This window comes from Chenopodium quinoa, unplaced genomic scaffold (genome assembly GCF_001683475.1).
Source record: "Chenopodium quinoa cultivar QQ74 unplaced genomic scaffold, ASM168347v1, whole genome shotgun sequence".
Taxonomy (NCBI): domain Eukaryota; kingdom Viridiplantae; phylum Streptophyta; class Magnoliopsida; order Caryophyllales; family Amaranthaceae; genus Chenopodium; species Chenopodium quinoa.
Genome location: NW_018743352.1, coordinates 12514 through 28210, shown reverse-complemented (window position 1 = coordinate 28210; position 15697 = coordinate 12514). Strand labels below are relative to the sequence as shown.

The 15697-nt window shown below is 35.2% G+C and overlaps 2 protein-coding genes across 2 annotated transcripts; both read left to right on the top strand.

Moving 5' to 3' along the window:
- Nucleotides 1-324: 324 nt before the first annotated feature.
- Nucleotides 325-7423, top strand: LOC110737992. Its single transcript, XM_021918346.1, has 4 exons — nucleotides 325-1839; nucleotides 2483-2658; nucleotides 2849-3072; nucleotides 6359-7423. The coding sequence occupies exons 1-4, from the start codon at nucleotides 759-761 to the stop codon at nucleotides 7179-7181; spliced, it is 2304 nt and encodes a 767-aa protein (XP_021774038.1). The 5' UTR covers nucleotides 325-758; the 3' UTR covers nucleotides 7182-7423.
- Nucleotides 7424-8818: 1395 nt separating this feature from the next.
- On the top strand, nucleotides 8819-11321 carry LOC110737991. Its single transcript, XM_021918345.1, has 3 exons — nucleotides 8819-9488; nucleotides 10256-10327; nucleotides 10880-11321. Exons 1-3 carry the CDS (start codon nucleotides 8919-8921, stop codon nucleotides 10901-10903), a joined length of 666 nt encoding a protein of 221 aa, XP_021774037.1. The 5' UTR covers nucleotides 8819-8918; the 3' UTR covers nucleotides 10904-11321.
- The last annotated feature ends 4376 nt before the right edge of the window (nucleotides 11322-15697 follow it).

Genomic DNA, 15697 nt, shown 5'->3' with positions numbered 1-15697 from the left:
TTATCATAATTCCCAAAGTTTATTGGTTATTTTTCTTAAGTGGATTTAATCGTGTTAGGTTCGTGTTGAAATTCTCAACACTAATTCAACCTATTTAATTAAATGTATCATGTTGTATCGACCCGTTTAGTTAAACTTGTCAGAAATTTTTGACAGTAATCCGATTTTTTGTGTTTAATTTGTTTTGTGTCAAGTTTTGCTAGTTATATTATATATTACAAATTTTTTAAAATTTTGTGTTAGATCTAGTATTCATGATTACAAGAGTACAAGAAAAGCTGGATAGACATGATTTGGAAAGCTTTTGTTTTATACGGAATAAAACTAGACATTAATAAAATAATTGCTCAATATTACCATAATCTACTGTATTCATTATTCAATCCCTAAAAAACAAGACACATAAATTAAAAAGAAAATACAAAAAATGGTTTCAGAACGGAAACAAACGTCACTCTCACACTTTGTTCAACCTGAGACACTCTTCTGCACTTTCTCTCTCCTCCTCTTTCTCCCTCTCTCCAGCTCTTTCCTGTTCTTCAAGAATCTTTGCTTCCCAAATTCTCTCTCCTCCTCTGCTTTTTCATTCACTTTCCTTAATTTTCATACCAATTTTCTTCCTTTTTATGATTCTTTTCATTCTCTAAAACCCCCCATTTTCCACTCTTCTTCATCAATTTCCCAGAAATTACCCTCAAAATTGACCCAAATTCAACCAACCCAGATAAATTCTCTGCAAATTAAGAGCAACCCAGATAATGGGGTGCTCTCAATCGAAGATCGAGAACGAAGAAGCAGTGTCACGATGCAAAGACAGGAAAGCGTTCATGAAATCAGCTGTTTCCGCGCGCAACGCCTTCGCCGCCGCGCACATCTCCTACGCCATGTCCCTCAAAAACGCCGGCGCCGCTCTCAGCGACTTCGCTCAAGGTGAAGTGGTTAACCCCCTTTCTCTCTCCTCTGCTCCGGTGGGTCCCACCCCAGGTGGGGTTGGCCCCACAATCGGAGAACTCCCATCTCAGGCGCCACCGCTGCCGCCGGCGGTGCGTGACTTGCCTCCTCCTCCGCCTCCTATCCCCGACATGCCGCCGCCGCTTCAGCGCGCGACGTCGATGCCGGAGTTTGTGGTTACGCCGGGGCCGAAGCCGGTCCCGGGAGATACCATTGATGAAGGTGAAGAGGTAGACGCCGATGAAGAAGAGGAGGAAGATATTGGGCGATTGAGACATAGGAGAGATAATAAAGGTGGGAGTGTTGGTGGTAGAATGGAGACTACTCCGAGTAGCTCTAATGTTGGCACTACTAATAATGTGGTGGGCCCGCCGCCTTCGTTGCCGCCTCATGATGATAGAGGGAGTAGAACACCGCCGCCGCCGCCGCCCGAGGTGAATAACCAAACTTGGGATTACTTCTTTAATACGGAGGATATGCCGGGTGGGAGCTTGAGGGATGATGATGATATGAGAGGGGAGTATGACCGTACTGTGTATCATCAAAGGGCAATGAGGAGTTCAGGTGCTCCTGCGACGGTTACTACTACGGTTCCGCCTTCGATTGAGATGGTTGAGGAGATGGTGATGCCGGTAGCGGAGAAGCCGCCGTTGCCGATGATGGGAGGAGGAGGAGGGGGAGGGAGGATGATGAAGAAGGGGAAGCAGGTGGTGGGGCAAGGTGGGAGTGGTGGGGGTGGGGAAGGGAGAAGGAAGAATGTGAATTTAGTTCAGATTTTTAGTGATTTGGATGATTGTTTTCTTAAAGCTTCTGAGAGTGCTCATTTAGTTTCCAAGATGCTTGAGGCTACCCGGTTGCATTACCATTCTAATTTTGCTGATAATAGGGGTATATTCATCTTTTCTTGTCTTTCAATTGAATATGATCTTTAATTCTTTATGTCTTTTGTTTGCATTGTTTAATTACATTGTTTTCCTAATGAGTTATATGATATCAAAGCGTTTGAAGTTCTGTCTTGAGCTGATAGTCACGTTGATAGTGTAATTTTGGATCAGTAAAGTGAAAACTAAATTCAATCGGAGTAGAATGTACCGTTATGTTTTGAGGGTGCTTGTTAAATGATTATGATGATAGGCAAGGGATGAAGTAGATTTGATAGGATGGGGGATGGATTATGGAGTAGATTGTATGAAATGTGAAAAGTGAGCCTGAGATTGTTTGGACCAAGTAGTCAATTTTTCTAGGGTGGAATGTTCTTGGATGAGGATGATAAAGCTGTAAATGCTATGGAGTATATAAATTGCTCTTGTGTGACTATGTGTGGGAGGGAGTTTGATAATAACCAAGAGTCGTGTTGCTTTAGTGCAAGGCTGTACATGCTTCAAGTTTTTGTGTTCTTGGTGGTTTTATTTGCTCTAATTCTGTGATCGTATCTTACTATTGTGGTAAAAAAATTTGCAATATGATATCTTGTGGTATATAAGGACCCTACAACGTAACCTCTAACTTGAAATTACATTTGCTTTTATAGGGCATATTGATCACTCAGCAAGAGTCATGCGAGTTATCACATGGAATAGATCTTTTAGAGGTCTCCCCAATGCAGAGGAATTTAAGGATGATTTTGATTCTGAAGAGAATGAAACTCACGCCACTGTGCTGGATAAGCTGCTTGCTTGGGAGAAAAAGTTATATGATGAAGTGAAGGTAATCCTCTTTTCCTTTAAAAGTTTCGTTCCTCAAAATTTTCAAAGGCTTTGCCTTCACATCCTATCGTCATTTTAAAATAGTTTGTAGTTGCTGCACTTGCCAATTGTGGATAGTAGTTGTTTGTGTTATGAGCTATAGTTTCGTTTGCATCATTATAATGTTTATTTTGCTTCAATATATTGGACAGGCGGGTGAATTCATGAAGTTTGACTATCAGAGGAAAGTTGCACTATTGAACAAACAAAAGAAACGTGGTGCTAACCCTGAATCGTTAGAGAAGACAAAGGCTGCTGTAAGCCATCTACACACAAGGTACATTGTGGATATGCAGTCTATGGATTCAACGGTCTCAGAAATAAGCCGGCTGCGAGATGAGCAGTTATACCCAAAGCTTGTGGAACTTGTTGACGGGTAAGTTTTGTTTTTGTTCATTACAAGACAATTTATTCTTGTCAATGTCACCTCTCCTAAAAATTTGAATTGTTGTTTGCTGATTAAAATATGTTTATGAATTAGCTGCTCAGTTGCTCTTATACCTCTGTATGCCAGTATATCTTATTTTGGCAATGTTTTACTGTCAGTATAACTTCTTTTTAGAGTAGATTATTTTCTCTGCATTTGAATATTTGATAGCTCCCTTACGACAGTTTCTGCAAGTTATCGATGCTAAACAGTCTTGGATTAGCAGATTAGTGAGTTTTGGACTCAAGTTTATATCTGTTTCTTCATCCTTTCTCCCTCTTCAATCAACACCCCACCTCGTACTGCAGACATGTTTATCCTTAATTTTTTATTTTTATTTGTTTTACTTAGAACTCTTTTATCTCCCTATACAGATGTCTCTACCTCTTGCACTCACTGGTAGTTGTGATTTTTACCTTAATTTTTTTATCTCCTATGGTAAAATTTGGTCTTTGGCTTCAATTGATTTGAATGCACAAAGGGAAGTCAATTCCTCCTTCAACTATTGTCATCAATAAACTGCCGTAATTCAGGGTTTTTTTTTATTTTATATATATATATATATATATATATATATATATATATATATATATATATATATATATTTTATTTATTTTTTTTAATTACGAATATGGTTTTTGGGATATAGAATAGATCAGTTGCAGGAGTAAAGGGCCAAGGAGATGGCTTTTGGGATTTTCCTATCTTACCTTTTATAAGTTGTTGTCTCTTAATAATGAAAAGGTTGGGACTTTCCAATTCAATCTTTTGTTCCTTTTTTTCTTCTGGACAATGAAATTAGGGGAGCAATTTTGTCCATTCTCTTTCCTATTCAGTTTGGCAATAAATTTTCCCTTCCTTCCCAATTAAAAACCATGATGTTGAGGTTTATGTCCATTGTTGTTCTCTATCTTCCTTGAATGAGGAATCAGGTAATCAAGTGATAACTGTCATTTGGTGCTTGTTATTGGGGGAGAGAATCAGAGGGAGTTGCCTTCTTCAAATGGTGGATTGATGGAGGCAGCAGCTAAGGGTGAGGTGTGGTCCATAGGTGGGTGGGTAGGTTGTTTGGCTGAGGTAATGAAGGCGTTGAGGGGGCTCTAATTATTCTGTAAAATCGAAGTAATTGTAGAACATTAGGGATAAAAAAACCATAAATAAAAAAATAAAAAAAATGTAAGAGTGGTGATATTGTGATATGATTGTATATTTGTGTTTTGAGAAAAGCCTACTCAATTAGATGGGTTAGTATCAATTGTTATTCTACTTGGTATGAAGCTGTTAGAACATAGAAGTATTAGTATATGAGTTACCTTATCAAATAAACCAGTATGAAACTAAGAATCAATACAAATATAATCAGATTCTTCACATATATTTGGAATTTCAAATTAGATTTTCGATTTAGAAATCCAGGCACTAGCAAAAGTTGATAAATTTGGCTGTCTCATCTTGAATCAATGTCTTAAATTTTTTCTTAATTTCTTTCCTCCCAATTTCCAAAGTTATAGCAATAGTTACCTTAGGCTTCATTGGCCATGGTTGGCTTTTAATTTCCATTATTTTTCTAAATATTTATAAAAAGTTTCCAAATAATTATTTAATTGCAAAAGTATACTTTGTATAATTGTATTAGATAGGAAAGGGAAATTGTTTATATGTTTCTTAATAATTTCTTACCCTCCCTAACACAAACTGATGCATTATCCATCATTACTTGGATCACTTCTTACTCTACATTTGAGGCACCATGCATGAAATTAAAATTTGTCCATTTCGTTACGTGGATTTTGTGAATAAGAAGCCCCTTGAAGAGTTTACTATATTCTTGTGGAAGGCAGAATCATGTTATCTAATGAAATTTAACAACGTTTTGTGCCTGTTCTTTTGTCCTCTTCTCCATTAGCTTATCTCATATCTTCTCATTAAGCTAAGGAAGGTAGCCAAGGAACTCTTATTTCATGCATGTTTACACTGTCAAATTATTTCTATCATCACTTGGAAGCTATCAGCCTATCACAATTGGTTGTGATAAATGGACCCCCTAAATTATTAAACCAATTAAAGCATTGTCCCTTAAAATCCACCAGCTTACTTCATATATTGTTTATTAGCTTCTTTCTTTGATATCGTTTCACCTTTGATCAGGGGGTGAAGAATGTGTCTGAACTCCAAAGGGTCCTTTTATCTTGAATTTTAGCATGGGTTGACTACTTCAAATTTACTACATCACTATTTTCTACCTCAGTACCTCTTCGTCACAATATTTATGAAATTAAGCCATTCTCGGAAACACTTCACTTTCTTCTATTGCCATCTGCCTTTTCATCATTATCCGTCACTTGTTTGGAAATTGAATCATGGAGTGAGTTTCATCACATTTCTAGGTCCTCCAATTAAGTATCACCTTTAGTTACTTTTTGACAAGTAACACTGTTCCTCTTATTGGGATCTTATCTTCTGTATTTCGAGTTGGGTCTTCTGGGTTTGATGATTACATGGAGCGTTGGCAGTAATTACTAAACCCTAAAAGTTGTCTGTACATTAAATAAAAATCAGCCTCAGATCATCTGGTCCTTAAAAATTTGATCATTTCAACTGAACACTCTGACTTGCTTTACAATTTTGCCAAATTTGATCTATGATGCTTCATGAATTCTGAGCTTGCAACAAGTGCAATAAGCTGTCTCTTCTTTAGAGTTCATAATCTGAGTAGATTGGAGTTCACCTTATACATTTTACTGACTAGTATTTGGTTACTTAAACTGTATACTATTGTTTAGAGTTCACCTTATTATGGAAAAATCTACAAAGATGTAAAGAAATTCCGTAGAAATTGTTATTTTCACTTGTTTGGTTAAACATAGAAAATATTGGAAGGTTAGTGAAATTTTCTATTATTTGGTTTGTAAAAGAGGAAAACAACTGCAAACAGCAAACTCTTAAGAAATTTTCTTGACAATTTTTTGCCTCTACGGTCCTACTTAATTGTTGCTCATGGAGAACACATTGTCTAGGGAATTTTTTTAGTTTTAAATAACAAAAAAAATAAGCATTAGGACTTTGATAAGTTTTGTAAGAGGATCACCTCAAATATATCTGAACAGAATCTTGAAATTTCCTCTCTTGTAGTATACGGCTGTAGATTGCTTTCAACATTCATGCATCCTCAGTATTTTTGCATAGCTCTACTATTTTTTTCTCATTTCATTTTATTTGCTTTGGTGTCTCTTAGGATGGCCACAATGTGGGAAGCTATGCAAGTGCACCATCAGAATCAGGTAAAGATAGCTTCAAACTTAAGATTGATTGACATCTCCCAGTCCACTAAGGAAACAACCAACCAACACCACGAGCGAACCTTTCAGCTTTGGGCTATAGTTCAGGAGTGGCACACAAGTTTTGAAAAAATGGTGAACCATCAGAAAGAGTATATCAAAGCCCTTAACAGCTGGTTAAAACTTAATCTTATTCCTATTGAAAGCAACTTGAAAGAGAAGGTTTCTTCTCCTCCAAGGCCTCAGAATCCTCCCATTCAAGTCCTCCTCCTTGCCTGGCATGATCACCTTGATAAACTCCCCGACGAGCATGCAAAGAGTGCAATACATAACTTTGCTGCTCTTTTGGATACTATAGTCCAACAACAGGAAGAAGAAATGAGATCAAGGGCAAAGGTGGAAGAATCGAGAAGGGATTTGGATAAAAAACAGCGCCACTATAATAAATGGCTTAGCGAGTATATGCAAAAAAAGATTCCTAACGATGATGCTGACCCTGCTTCTATCGGAGATGAATTTGTCCACAAGGATGAACTTATGGTGGAGAAGGAATTTGTGGTGGAGAATGCTAAGAAGAAACTTGAAGAGGATACTGAGAGTTACGAACGGCTATGTACTCAGGTAAGGGAGAAGTCACTGGCAAGCCTTAAGACTCGATTGCCAGAGTTGTTCCGAACACTATCAGAATTTGCGCTTTCTGCTTCAGATATGTACAGTAATCTGAAGAGTCTCACTCACTCTTCTCAGAGTCGTAAACAAAAGGAAACCACGAATGCATAGAACTGGTATTTAACTGGATGAATTTGAAGTTAGTATTTATATATTTTGTCAAAAAATTTATTTGTTCTTTTCGGAGGAAGGAGAGGGGTGAAAAAATGCCCTATTAAAATATACAAGTGTGTAAAATTTTGCGTTTATATAATTATATATAAGCATTAAGTGGTAGTTGTAGATTTGTAGTTGCATAACCAGATTGTAATTGTGAAGATACAGAGGTTGAATTAACGAAATTACTCTGATTATCCTCTGAAAGCATTTGATGAAGCAAACTTGATTGAGGCATTCATCGAGATATCGATCTCACAAGGGTTATTAACTGCTTCTTAGGCCATTTTAAAATGCATAATAATGATCTAACAAGGGTTATTAGCTTCTTGTTAGACCTTTTAATTAACTGCCATCATGCGAGATTAATATTATACTACAACATTAAGATCCTTTATCATAAACTCTGAACCAGAAAACAATTTACTCCCAGACATTGACATCTTTGAGCCACAACAGTCTGTATCATGGAGAAAAAAAAAAGGTCGCTAGAGTGGAAATCTACACTTGATTCAGGAAGGGAGTTTAGGCAACCTTGTAAAAAATGTCACATTGAAATATACAAAATGGCCTTAATTAAGAATTTAATATACAAAATATCCTTAATTAAGAATTTACCATTCTTATTATTCAAATATACAAAATGGCCTTAATTAAGAAATTATTTTTCATTATTTTTCTTCCGTCTGGAGATGTTCTACCAGTGGTGGCCGGAATCTCATGGATAATGGTTCCTTATTTTGGCTATGTTAAGTTAGTTCACTTATATGCTCTTTAATTAAAATCAAATTAGTGGTTGTGTGGGTTTTTTGTTTTAAAAATGAGCTGCTCATGAGTTTATTTAGGTGATTTGGTTAAATGATTTTGCAAGGTATGGCCTTAGATACTCATAGTGTGAACCAGGCTCATAGTATGATTTTGCTATTATTGTTTGTGTTGGATGCGTTACCCGTGTCTTCGTATGTTTTTCAAGTATTGTGTGTCGAATACATGTGTGGGATGATACCGCACTGATATAAATTAGGTAATCGGGTTGGATTTTCGCATTTAGATCATGTCCAATACTGGCCAATTACCCATATCGGCATTTATTGTCATCCACGTGGATACTTGCTTCAGGACAAATGGACACCCACCGCCCACTTGACAAGACACCCATGTACACCAACATGTGACATATTAGGGGATTTTCATAAATACCCCAACATATATATATATATATATATATATATATATATATAAACACTCTCAAATTGCATTATTCTTATTCATATCATCCCTGACTTTAGCATTAGAGCGGTTATCCTCGGACAAACTCCAGAAAAGCCAATCTACGTTAACTGTGCTGATACCCAATTAGACGATAAACTATTACCGGTCCAGATACAAGTTATCGGATCTCACCCAGAACATTAAGTAACATCAGTCAGTGTATCCGTACGTGTTTCCTAGTATGGAATACATCAAGACTGGAAATTTCGAACAATAATACTCCGTAATGTTTAGCTTCCTGTTGACTCTTTTTGTATGCAGTATGTCCTACTACTGCACAACAACGAATAAACCAACCCTAGAAAAAATGATAATAATGCATCCTTATAAGATATAGACAAATTTATCCACTTTCCTCCCCTCTTTCCCTCTATCTGTCTTCTCCTTCTCTCTTTTTTCTCTCCCTAGAACCAGCCATCCATGGAGTCAAGGAAAATTCTCGACCCAAACCCGCTTATTCCGACACTCGAACCCCGACGACGTCCCCCAAACTACGTCGTTTTACACCTACCCTTCAACCTCCCTACTTTTGACCCCCCTGTTTGGAAAAAAATCTACAAGACTACTCTCTTCCTACTAATCATTGCCACATCTACCTTCGTACTATGGCCGTCGGATCCCGACGTAAAGATCGTACGAATGAGGACGCACCACGTAAGGATCCACACTCGCCCGCGTATATCTGTCGATGTTTCGTTGGATGCTACGGTTAGGGTGAGGAACAAGGCGGTGTACTCCATGGACTACTCTAGCCTCGACGTGGCGATCGGGTATAGGGGGAAGGAGCTAGGTCACGTGATGTCCGGTGGAGGCCACGTGAGGGCTAAAGGGTCGTCTTACGTGGACACGAGAGTGGAGTTTACTAGGGTGGAAGTTGTTAGGGAGTTGATTTACTTGGTGGAGGACTTGGCTAAAGGGTTTATTCAGTTTGATACTGTCACTCAAGTTGATGGTTCCTTCGGTTTCGCCTTCTTTCAAGTTCCCCTTAAGGTTAGCCCTGATCTCGTTTTATCATTGCATTAATAGTGTAATTTGAACTAGTAACGTGTTAAAACTCTGCGTGTTGAGCTTCAAACAAATTAAACCTAATGTACCCTTCATTGCTTGTGCCAATGTGCCATGTGAGATCTATGTTAACAAGTTTTATAAATTAATTATGAATTATACTAATGTAATTATGTAAATCAATAATTATATATGATACATTATAGAATAAAGAAGAAGGGTCGCAGAGAATAATTTTGATGTATTCAATTATTGATATTTGGCTAATGAGATACTGCGTAATTGGATGCATTATCGAATTAAAAAACAACTTAATTAGTACTCATTAGGTATAGATCATGCAATATCTTTGATAAATGATTCTGTCGCAATTTTTTCTTCCATCCCTCTTTTCTGGTGGATACTTTCGATTTTAACACTAATCTGAATGATCTCTCTTAGATCTTTATGTTTAATATTCAATTGAGGAGAACTATGTTATTCAAGCTCGACTCAATTACTTATTCATTAACTTAAGAGTTTAAAACTTTAAGCCGAATTTGTTGGTGAACATATTAGCTCATTTGCACCCTAAGCATTTATACGTTAATCGAACTTGGCTTCTTTAGAACGTAGTCCGTACATATGATTCATTATTTTCCCTTTCTCGTACAATTTTTTAATGATCTATAATCTATATATATACCTTTCTAGTTTCAATAAACTAATTTTGAGAATGTTTATATATGCGGGCTTCAATTCTCTTTTGACAGGGTAAGATATCATGTGAAATTGTTGTGAGCTTGAAGCAGCAGACACTCACAAGTCAAAATTGCTACCCTGAGGTGAGCTTATTATACATAATCATATTAATAATTGCCTTATTGCTTTAATTAAGCTGTATAATTCCTAATAATTTTGCTTGTTTAGTTGTTCTAATTTGATTAAAGGTAGCTAATAATCAGTTAAACAAACAGAAAAGCAAATAATCAAATTTTTTGGAGGAAAAGGTAGCCCGAGCATATTATTAAGTTAAATCAATATCTGCTAGAGTAGTGATACTAACTATGTTTATACTTCTTTTAAAAAAGTTTTTTTTTTTTTTTGGTGTTTAGAGAGCCACAGGGGGGTGAGAATCAATCCCAAAATCTCCTGAAATCGAGAGGGAAGCTCTAACCACTTGAGCTATGTTAAAACTTCCCTCACTCTCACTTCTTTTAAAAAGTTAATTCAACTAATTTTTATTTGAATTGAATGTAAGCTCGAAATTGAAAAGGATCTTGCGGTTAATAAACCCTAGTAAAACCCTCACCTTTAGGTAACTTAATTCATACGTAGTTTTATAAGATCTAATCTAATGAAGTACCTAATAGTGTTCTCTCGGCTCATTTTTGTAGTTGGAGGAAAAGCGTGACGCCTAGTTTGGAAGGCAAGAAAAGGGCAACTCGATCGATCATATCGTGTTAATAAGTAACTTAGTGAAATGATATTACTATCTACACGTTTTAAGTTTGGGTGCAAAGTTCTAGCTCTTAAGCTCTAAACAGAACTTTATACACATATAGGTCATTAGGTCTTGTGCATAAAGTCATATAATTAATTAATTATAGCTTTATTCGGCTATAAAATTATGTACAATTAGATGTATGTTAAACAAAGTTTCTCCATGTAATGGGAGATTAATTGACGTGATCATATGAAGATTAATTCGATGGAGGGATTGATCTTTTATATATGATCCTAGTTGTGTAATCTACATTTAGTAACAATTATGTAATTGTGTTAATTTGTATGTACTAAAGACTAGTAATGTATGTTAGCTTGAAAGTCATTTCACAACAAACTATTTTATTTACATTCTAGCTAGCTAGCTAGCTTTGCATGAGGCACGATGATTATAAGTGGTTGCACAACATGTCACGACAAATCACATGGACGTGCCAAAGGTTGGACATTCGTGCACACATTGCAGGTACTAAATTTTGTTTCATTTTAAACTCAACACTTCATCAGTTCTAAATTTTAAAGAGTATTCTTAAATAATCTGGAAACCATCAAATTAAGACGCTGATGGTTTATTTTTATTTTTATTTTTTTTCCTAAAATTGTTAAAACCTTGTTATGTCATTGGAGAGAGAACAATCAAATCAAAGGCCATGCATTTTCCTCACAAAATTCCAAATAATACAACCAAATTAAATAACCCAAGAAAATTACAAGTACAAACAAATTTACCATTTCACATACAAAATCATACAACAATACAAACAAATTCAATATTTATAGCTTTTATGTAAAGCATGGTTTTGGAGCTTATCAAGATTTAGCATGACTAGTCCACTTATAATCAGAACGATGATTCCTACACCTAAAGGATCCTGGATGACTTGTGGGTGAACAAACACATTGTCCCTCTCTTCCATCATAACCGCGGCTTATAGCCACCTCGCGTTCCACCACCACCTCCACAACCATCTCTGGTGACCGCCGTGTGCCTCTCCTAGGTTGGCTTCCGAGAGAATCATCATTGGCACCGGTAGGGAACGAGGCAATTGGATAGCACATAGCTAAGTAAAAATTTAGAGGCCAAGTTTAAAAAAGTAAAAAATATATATATAGATTTCGTTATTTTATAAGGCCATATATATGATATATATAATAGAATGAAGGTGAAGTTAGATGCCGTAAAGAAAGACTGAAAGAGTTGAGCTATATGTTAATATTTGGAGTTTGTGTGGAGGGGATAGAGTCCCAAAAGTTCTGGATTGGAGTTATTTTTGTGCCATATGATTTGGGTGATGAACACTTGGCCAAAAAAATACGTTATAAAAAGGTTATATTCATATATATAGAGTGGTTGCACGTACGTACGTACTGATACCACTTAGATTTATATAAATTAAGAAAAATTAATATGTTGAATTTAAACAAGTGAATGCGACTATAATTATATAAACCCCACTATAAGAATTATTTAGCAAGCTAAATTTTATCTAGTGGCCTTACCAAATTTTATTGTTGATTTGTTGTTTTTGTTTCTTTTTTAGGCTTAGTCTCTCTTTAGTTACCAAAAAAAGAGGTTATACTAGATTTTTTTTCTTTGAACAAAAAATACATGGAAGGTTAGATGTCTTTTCATTACAAAAACAAGTGATAAATTCAGTGTTATGTATGTGGTCTATGAATACGTATCAAATCATCTGTGGTCCTCCTTTTTCCATCCATCAATTTTATTTTCTGAAGGAATTCCATCAAATGATAATATGCATATCATAAAAATAATTATGCATATCATGCAGTGTAGCAGTGTAGCACCTCTACTAATTTGGAATTTTTAGGCATGTATTTTTGGTCATGTGTTATGTCAGGCTCATTTTGATCTATCATTAAAAAATAAAAATAAAAAAAAAAAAAAAAAAAAAAAAAAAGGCCTAAGTGAAATTTGACCCATGCAACTTTATTATTTTAGCCTTAATACTATGATTTTAACGTTTGAGAATAGAGGGGAGGTAAAAAATTCCCTACTTTCAAGCAAATATAGTTGGTATTACGGTCGGATCACTCATCTTATTGGGCCGCAAGTACACTTCACTCCACATTAGTTTGATATTGTCTGCTTTGGGTTTACCCCGCACGGATTGTTTTTGAGCACCTTTTCAACAAGCCTCACATTAATTAGAATGCTTCTACTTATAAGGATGTTCTCTTCTCCTTATGTCTTTCATGTAGGACTTGGGATGAATAACCCCGATAGTTGGTGAGACTCAAACTTTTAAAGTTACAAGGTGAGTTCTTCACCAACTCTACCAACAACTCTACCAAGTATGTTTGGTTGTAATACTATGATTTTATGGCCAAGTTGTCGACACAAAATTTTGGTCAATATTATGTACTCCGTAGTGATTAAATTTCTGATTTGTAAATCACCCTAACTAATAAAATCCCTCAAAATCAAATATGACATAATCGTGTACTCCATGCACCACCTTATTAGGAAAAAAAACCATTAGGAAAATTAAAAAATTCCACCTCAAATATTGATGGTAGAGTACATTAGTACCCTTCATTCAAAAAAAAAAAAAAAAAGTACATTAGTACCCTTATTAATTAAGTTGCTTAAATTAATTAATTTAAATATTAATAGGATAACATTATTAGCCTTTGACAAGTATGACAAATACCAACCCATCCAGCCACCTCACACATAGTCAAACATATAAGCAACATAATACAAATGTTATATTTCCAACTTAAGCCAGCTTACATTTCCGACTTAGCCAACAAACTTTATCTCTTGATTAATTAATATCTCTTCCTCAATTAATCTTCTTTTACATCAAACAAACTTATTATGAAATTCTTTCATATAAATTCTCCCCTTTTTCCCATGAAATCCTAGCCAAATTATTATTTTGTTATGTCATTTATAATGGATGAAAACAAACATTGGAGATCATTATCATGCTCAAGCAAAAACAACATCCCACAATCTACTTATCTTCTTAAAAACTTCTTGGAACACCATAATGGCCACCGTCGTCCGTCGTTCGAGCAACCCCGTGTTGAGGCCGAGGCCGAGACAAGGGCAAGGGCAAGATCAACCTCATCACTACCAACAATATCATCAATTTCATCAACATCATCATCCAAAATGCAAGGGTTTTTCAGGAGAATAAGAAGAAAATTTAGGAAAGAAAAGAAAACTTATGGTTCAAACCCTATGATAGTGCCTTATAACTCTTATACTTATTCCAAAAACTTTGAAGATAAAGATTTGGCCTTAGCTGAGCCTGATAACTTGTCTAGATCATTCTCGGCTCGGTTCGCCACCCCGCCATCGGTCATCCTAAGGGTTCAAGCTATAAGATGAAATCAAACAATTTTATGCAAAGGTTCTTGATAATTCTGTATTTAGGTTGGTTACATTAAGAGACTATAGCTTTATATATTTTCTCTTTTATTTACTTATTATATTTTTTTCATTTTTTCAAAACTCTAGTCATGCATCATCCATAGGTTTTATTATACCTTCATACTTGAGGGGATTTTTTTTTTTTTTTTTTGTTTTTTAAATATAAATTAAGTACTTATTGAAACCTATTAAACCTGATTTTATACATGTAAGTAGATCAGTAGATGTTTATCATACATTTGTTTATGTTCGTGCATGAATTTATGATACGAGTACATTATTACTAAAATTTAAGTTGTACTAAGACGACAATAGTATGTTGTCAAATCTTACAATTACATAACCACTTTAATATTAGTTGATGGATAACTTTATTTTCTCCTAAAAAAACGATCTTGAAATGAGTTACTTCGTAATATAGTTTAGTAAATCACAGATAATATTTGTCATTCTATTTCTAAATTAACAGTTCTAGATTTTACTAATTATATTTTATTGTGATGAAAAGGGTAGACAACAATTTTTTAGAAGCTAGAATTACCAGCTTGTTGACAACAATTTTCCATAAAGTATTATCTTTTATTGTCTCCACTTATTTTTACTAAAATAAGTGATAAGGAACACTCAAGTTCGATCAATCTACTACTAAAGTAAATTTATTAGATAAGTAAAAGTCAGATAAATAGAATACATTTTAAATATGTATATAAGCTTTGATCTAGCTACTTTCTCTGTTTCTCACACAATTGTCTATTTGCATTTTGTGTAGTCTCCAATATACTCATTTGATAGTTAATAGATCATGTTAAGATTTTGAAAAAACACACTGAAACGAATTAACAAGAACAGAAAAGAGTATAATTATTGTATGCATATATAATGAAAGAGATGTTCAACATACTTGTCAAAAAAAAAAAAAAAAAAAAAAAGAAAAAAAGAAAAAGGAGACAGATGTTTAATATTGCCTATTTATTTTGATAATTCTATGATAATAAAATTAGATCTTAAGTTTCTCAAGTCAAGAAATTAGTGAGGGCGCATACACTATATTAGGGCAGCCTTAAGGGTGAATAAAAAAATAGTTCACAATGGGTGAACAAGTGAATGGGTGGCTTAATGGTGATCTCTATAATTGTTCATAGTGAATGGTTGTGGGATCGATTGCTGCTGCAAGCATTTGGACGAATTTATGGATTGTGGGCCCCACCCATTTTTATTTTTTTTTCAGGAAAAAAATAGAAAGCAGCGGCTGGGAGCGCGCCACTTGGCCCAGCCGCAGCTTGACACGTGTCACTGTTTTAAA

Excerpts from the sequence above, each read along its gene's own strand:
- LOC110737991 (XM_021918345.1), top strand. The coding sequence starts at position 8,919 with ATGGAGTCAAGGAAAATTCTCGACCCAAACCCGCTTATTCCGACACTC. Across the intron at positions 9,489-10,255 it reads TCTTTCAAGTTCCCCTTAAG|GGTAAGATATCATGTGAAAT; the intron begins GTTAGCCCTGAT and ends CTCTTTTGACAG. Across the intron at positions 10,328-10,879 it reads GTCAAAATTGCTACCCTGAG|TTGGAGGAAAAGCGTGACGC; the intron begins GTGAGCTTATTA and ends TCATTTTTGTAG.
- LOC110737992 (XM_021918346.1), top strand. The coding sequence starts at position 759 with ATGGGGTGCTCTCAATCGAAGATCGAGAACGAAGAAGCAGTGTCACGA. Across the intron at positions 1,840-2,482 it reads TAATTTTGCTGATAATAGGG|GGCATATTGATCACTCAGCA; the intron begins GTATATTCATCT and ends TTGCTTTTATAG. Across the intron at positions 3,073-6,358 it reads CTTGTGGAACTTGTTGACGG|GATGGCCACAATGTGGGAAG; the intron begins GTAAGTTTTGTT and ends GGTGTCTCTTAG.